The 5,812-nt window shown below is 50.0% G+C and overlaps 1 protein-coding gene across 1 annotated transcript in view; it reads left to right on the top strand.

Annotated features, from left to right (window-relative positions):
• Positions 1 to 5,812, top strand: part of RAP1GAP2 (RAP1 GTPase activating protein 2) — a 158,398-nt gene that overhangs the window by 84,804 nt on the left and 67,782 nt on the right. The window contains exons 9-10 of the mRNA XM_011947515.1: positions 2,262 to 2,340; positions 3,217 to 3,270. Of these exons, the coding sequence (XP_011802905.1) occupies positions 2,262 to 2,340; positions 3,217 to 3,270 (133 nt within the window). The remainder of the gene's footprint in view (positions 1 to 2,261; positions 2,341 to 3,216; positions 3,271 to 5,812) is intronic.

Genomic DNA, 5,812 nt, shown 5'->3' with positions numbered 1-5,812 from the left:
GGTCTTGATCTCCTGACCTCGTGATCTGCCCCTCTGGGCCTCCCAAAGTGCTGGGATTACAGGCTTGAGCCACCGCACCCGGCCTTTTTTTCATCTTAACTAATCATTTATGCACTGTGGCCATAACTTTTGCAATTTGAGGTGCAACAGCAAAACTAGCAATAATTTTCTTTTTCCTTCTTCACAATTTCATCCGTACCATGGATCTCAGCAACCTTAGCATAGAATTTTCTTTCCTAATTAAGAATTTTTACCTTTCGACTTAAAGGAGGCACTTAACAGTTTCTCTTTGTCATATCCGAAGTGCCAGCATCACTCATGGGCCTTGCACTTTGGGGCCATTATTAGTATGATAAGGGTGAGGGTGACTTGAACACAGGCAGTGAGATACTGCAAAGGTCCATCTGATCACTGGGATGGCCGCTAAGTGACCGATGGGTAGGGAGCGTGTAGGGCGTGGATACGCTGGACAGAGGGAGAATTCACATCCCAGGTGGATGGACTGGGATGGTGGAAGATTTCATCATGCTATTCAGGACAGCACAAAATTGAAAACTTATGAATTATTTCTGGAATTTTTCATTTAATATTTTTTTGGCCATGGTGGACCGCAGGTTACTGAAACTGGGGGAAGCAAAACCGTGGATAAGGAGGACTGCTGTATTAATAAATTGAATTCGGCTGGGTACCGCGGCTCACCCTGTAATCCCAGCCCTTTGGGAGGTGGAGGCGGGTGGATCACCTGAGGTCAGGAATTCGAGACCAGCCTGGCCAACATAGTGAAACCCTGTGTCTACTAAAAATACAAAAAATTAGCCAGGCATGGTGACGGGCACCAGTAATCCCAGCTACTTGGGAGCCTAAGGCAGAAGAATCTCTTGAAACTGGGAGGCAGAGGTTGCAGTGAGCCAAGATCGCGCCATTGCACTCCAGCCTGGGCAACAAGAGCGAAACTCTGTCTCAAATAATAAATAAATAAAAATAAAAATTAAAAAAATTCAGCATATTAAAAATAATATGTCAGAAGTAAGTGGAGTTTTACCCGTGGAATCAAAAAATGGCTCAACAGAAATGTAATTCACCAGGTCAGCAGATTAAAAACCATATGGTTATCTCCTCAGATGCAGAAAAGCATTCAGTAAAATCCAGCATTTTCATACTCTGCTAAATGAATCAGGGGAACAGGCTAAATTTAGACTCTCATGGTGAATCCCTTTATGAAGCAGATTTCATCCCACTTAGATTTTGAGTAAACCCAGATTTTGAAATACTAGGTTTTCTTTTCATAAAGGTTTAATTTCATGACAGAACCCAAATATATCCAAAAGCTGTGCTCAGTTCTTTGGGAGAACAGAAAAACCTACAAACAAACCAAAAAATAATGGCGACCTTATTTGCATTTCCCGTATTTCAGTGGCAGACAGATGTATCAGGCGCGTTTTTTTTTTTTGAGACAGAGTCTTGCTCTGTTGCCCAGGCTGGAGTGCAATGGCGTGATCTTGGCTCACTGCAATCTCCGCTTCCCGGGTTCAAGTGATTCTCCTGCCTCAGCCTCCCAAGTAGCTGGGATTACAGGCATGCGCCACCATGCCCGGATAATTTTTATATTTTTAGTAGAGACAGGGTTTCACCATATTGGCCAGGCTGGTCTCGAACTCCTGACCTCGTGATCCACCCTCTTTGGCCTCCCAAAGTGCTGGGATTCCAGGCGTGAGCCACCGCCCCCAGCCAGGCGTGTTCTTTAAGTAGCTGCCTCCCCAGCAGACCTAAGTAGGATTCTGTTTTCGCACCATGCAAGTGTGGTGTCCAGTGTGTGGTTGGCCCACCTGAGGCCAATCTGGCCTCAGAGAGTCCTGAAGCCAGTGTCCTTTGTGCTGCGATCTCAGCCACCTTCCTCATTGACCGTTTCTTTTCTTTTCTTCTTTTTTTTGAGATGGAGTCTCACTCTTGTTGCCCAGGCTGGAGTGCAGTGGTGCAATCTTGACTCACTGCAACCTCTGTCTCCCGGGTTCAAGAGATTCTTCTGCCTCAGTCTCCCAAGTAGCTGGGATTTACAGGCATCCGCCACCACGCCTGGCTAATTTTTTTTGTATTTTTAGTGGACATGGGGTTTCACCAGGTTGGAGAGGCTGGTCTCAAACTCCTGACCTCAAGTGATCCGCCCTCCTTGGCCTCCCAAAGTACTAGGATGACAGGCCTGATCCCCCGCGCCCTCACTGACTGTTTCTTAGGGATGTCCTTTCTTCTCCCGTCTTGTGCAGGTCCAAACTGAAGACGGTGCATGAGCGGATCCCCTTGGCTGGACTGAGCAAGCTTCCCAGTGTCCCTCAGATTGCAAAGGTGAGAAACCAACCAACCTGTGAGAGAATGCGGCTTCCTCTCTCAGCCCAGGGCTGGCCTCTGGAGTGGGGTGCAGGCGTATCCCGGGTAGGCTCAGCCCTTAGGGAAGGGGAGGCCGCTTTACTCTTTGGCCCTTGACTGCACTGATGGGGGTCAGGGAGGGCTGTGGGCAGATACCTCTGTCTTTCCTACATCCTCCATAGCTCATCCTTGTTGCGGAGGCTGCTTAGAAACAGTATCCTCCATGAACAGCTAGTTTGGGAGGTGAGAGAAGTGGGAAGATGGGCTGGATGTGCTGAGCGCCGTAGGACGCCCGTGGAGGGGTGGGGGCGGGGTGGCCAGGGGAGCCTTCGCAGCAGAGGAGAGGCCTGAGTTGGGCTGAAGGATGATCCAGATTGAGCACCCCCTTGAGTGAGGAGCCTGCGAACCTGGGAACTGAGTTAGCAAAGTGGGGTGAGCGAGATAGCCTGGGTTGGTTGGACCCTCACTCTGGGAGCAGGAATGTCACAGAACTGTGCCGGATACCTTCGGTGGCAGTCGTGGGCTAGATAGTTTTTGGCCTTATCTTCAGGCCGGAACGGAGACGAGCCTCAGGCTTTGTCTAATGCCTTCCCACACTTTATCAGCAAACCCCGGAAAGGGTAGTCTACTTGCCTGGGCACGTGTTAGTGAGCAGCAGTCAGAATCCCAGCCCAGGCCTCCTGACCCACGCGCCTCGCCCTCTCATGCTGCGTTGTCCCGGTGGGCAGAGGAGCCAGCCCAGGCCTCCTGACCCACGCGCCTCGCCCTCCCATGCTGCGTTGTCCCGGTGGGCAGAGGAGCCCAGATGTCCTCTACAGATGTCATCCCTGACCTGCGTGTTCTTCTGCCTTTCAGGCTTTCTGTGATGATGCAGTGGGACTGAGATTCAACCCTGTCCTGTACCCCAAGGTGAGGACCTTCATGCTCCCAGCACAGGGGCCCTGCTGCTCGGCGAGGATTTGCAGACCTGTGGCTCTTTGGGGAGTTCTCTGCATCGTCGTGGGGTTTCGTGGGGTCTCCATGATAAGCTTCCATGTCTCCCTCTCTCCCTGCCCACCCCTTCACAAGCTGGTCCACTGGGAACCCATCCTCAGCCATGCCCAGGTCTCCAGCCCAGCTGAATTGGTCCCCAGGCTGCTGTGAAGGTGACAGAGGGTAGCAGTATTGTAGCTTCTCCAGCACACCTCAGTGGTACCTCCCTGAGGCCAGTGCTGGAGGGGGATGTGACTGTAGCTGGCGGCTGGTGCAGATCCAGTCTGCTGTCACGGAGGGGCGGGAAGTACAGCAGGCAGACGCCCACTAAGAAGAGAAAGGCCAGACAGCTGCCCCCCGCATTGCCCGTGTTACTGCAGTTCTCAGGCCGTATGAGCCTCTGCTGCCTTCATTTATAAACCGGCTGGTTTTCTGATACCAGTTTCCTCTGCACTGATCTGATATTGACGCCAGTTCTCATATGGGAATGTGAGTGGGAAGAGAAGCAATAATAATAAACCCACTGAAGAATAACTGTGGCATGAGAGGACTTACGTCCCCCACGGACAGTGAATTGCTTGAAATTGGCCACAAGAAAAGACCGCGTGCATCGGCTGCCTCTTCCTGGGCCGGCAGGCTCTGGAGAGGGACAGCAGAAGCAGAGCCGTGCTTCTGAGCTTCTGGGTCACGCTGCAGCAGCTGAGGCCTGCTGGGGCCGGCTCTGTCTATCCTCTGAGTCCCAACTCTGACAACTGGGACCCATGAGATGAAATGTCTGGTGAGGAAGAGAGGCCCCATCCCAGCGGAGACATCCAGAATCCCCTGGAACAAACACCTTTTTTTTTTTTTTTTTTTTTTTGAGACAGAGCCTTGCCCTGTCACCCAGGCTGGAGTGCAGTGGCGTAATCTCGGCTCACTGCAACCTCCACCTCCCGGGTTCAAGCGATTCTCCTGCCTCAGCCTCCCAAGTAGCTGGGACTGGAGGTGCCCGCCACCATGCCCGGCTAATTTTTGTATTTTTAGTAGAGACGGGCATTTCACCATGTTGGCCAGGATGGTCTCGAACTGACCTCAGGTGATCTGCCCTCCTTGGCCTCCCAAAGTGCTGGGATGACAGGCGTGCGCCACCGCGCCCGGCTGGAACAAACACTTTCAGTGTCCATGATCGGGCATGTCACTCAGAAGCAGCCATGTATCCCTCTGCAGTGGCTGAGCGAATGGCGGAGTCCTCTCCTGCACAGAGCCTTTTGTCTGCCACGTGCCTCTGTTGTGCTATTTTAGCATCTGTTGATACCGGAAGCATGCTACACTTCATTGAACATTTTTTCTCATTGAGACTGACCTCCCCTTTATAATGACAATGGAATGAGTGGGGTTTAACCAAACATTAAAACCCCATCATAAAGGTCTAACTTAACTACAGGTTTGGCAATTTTGGTTGTCAACTCATAGCCACCGAGAGAACCAATGGTGTTTATTTGCCCAGTTCTCTCTATCGCTTGGAAAGCCTCGGGCCTTGGTAGTCATGGAAGAGCAGCTGTATTTTCATGTTTTCTATATTTGAAGGACCGCTGGGTCCGGCTGGGATGTACATCTGGCTGAGACGTGCGCATGTGTGTATTTTTAAAATTTGCAGAGTTTAGAATGTCCTTTGGAAGTTCTCCATGGCCTGGTGCCTCTCCCTGGCAGGGTAGCTTTTCCTCCCCAGTGACTCACCCAGGCAGGAGTGGAGGGAGGCTCCAGGGTCGGGCAGCAGCGCCCTCGCCGGGGGAGCTGCGAAGCGTCCGTTTCCCCAGACAGCTGACAGCTGAGAGCCTCCCAGAGATACACAGTGTGTGGCAACTTCACACAGGCCACAGATTCCAGCCAATAAGTTGTTCCTGGTTTCTTCTTCTCGCATAACGTGTGGTTGAATCCCTCCTTTTCTTTTTTTTTCTTTTTCAAATGTCACATTTCATGTTGTCACCACTGTACTTCAAATCTACATTGTGCAAAGTGACCAGAAAGCACACCACAGTAATGGACCAAACTCTGAGATTGAACCTTTCACCCCAGTGCCATCTGGGGATCTTTTGATACTAAACACGCTTCTCATTCAAGTGAATTGAAATGCGTTAGTTGGGTGGATTCTTGGGAGCCTCATAAAAAACAAAACAAAACAAAAACAAAGATATTGCACCATCCTTGTTTAGTAATGTAGTGTTTGTGTCTTTCGTAGCAAGTAATTACTTCATTGAAGTTAAAACTTCCAAGTGTTAACTTATTAATAGTCTTCAAATTCAGCTCAGATCACTCAAGTAGAAAGTACTCTGCTAAACACAGGTAACTTAAAATAACTTTAACAGTTAATTGTCCATAACACCCACCAAGGTTGTTTTCCTAGACCAGTTTTAAGACGATCCATTAGTATTCCTTGCACAGGTGAACAATGATACTCAATTTTCTTGTCTTTTTATTTTTAATGTAAAAGTTGGAAGGG

Source organism: Colobus angolensis, unplaced genomic scaffold, assembly GCF_000951035.1.
Source record: "Colobus angolensis palliatus isolate OR3802 unplaced genomic scaffold, Cang.pa_1.0 Scaffold267, whole genome shotgun sequence".
In the NCBI taxonomy this organism is placed as follows: Eukaryota; Metazoa; Chordata; class Mammalia; order Primates; family Cercopithecidae; genus Colobus; species Colobus angolensis.
Note: the sequence above shows the minus strand (reverse complement) of the source record. Positions and strands in the feature narration are given on the sequence as shown.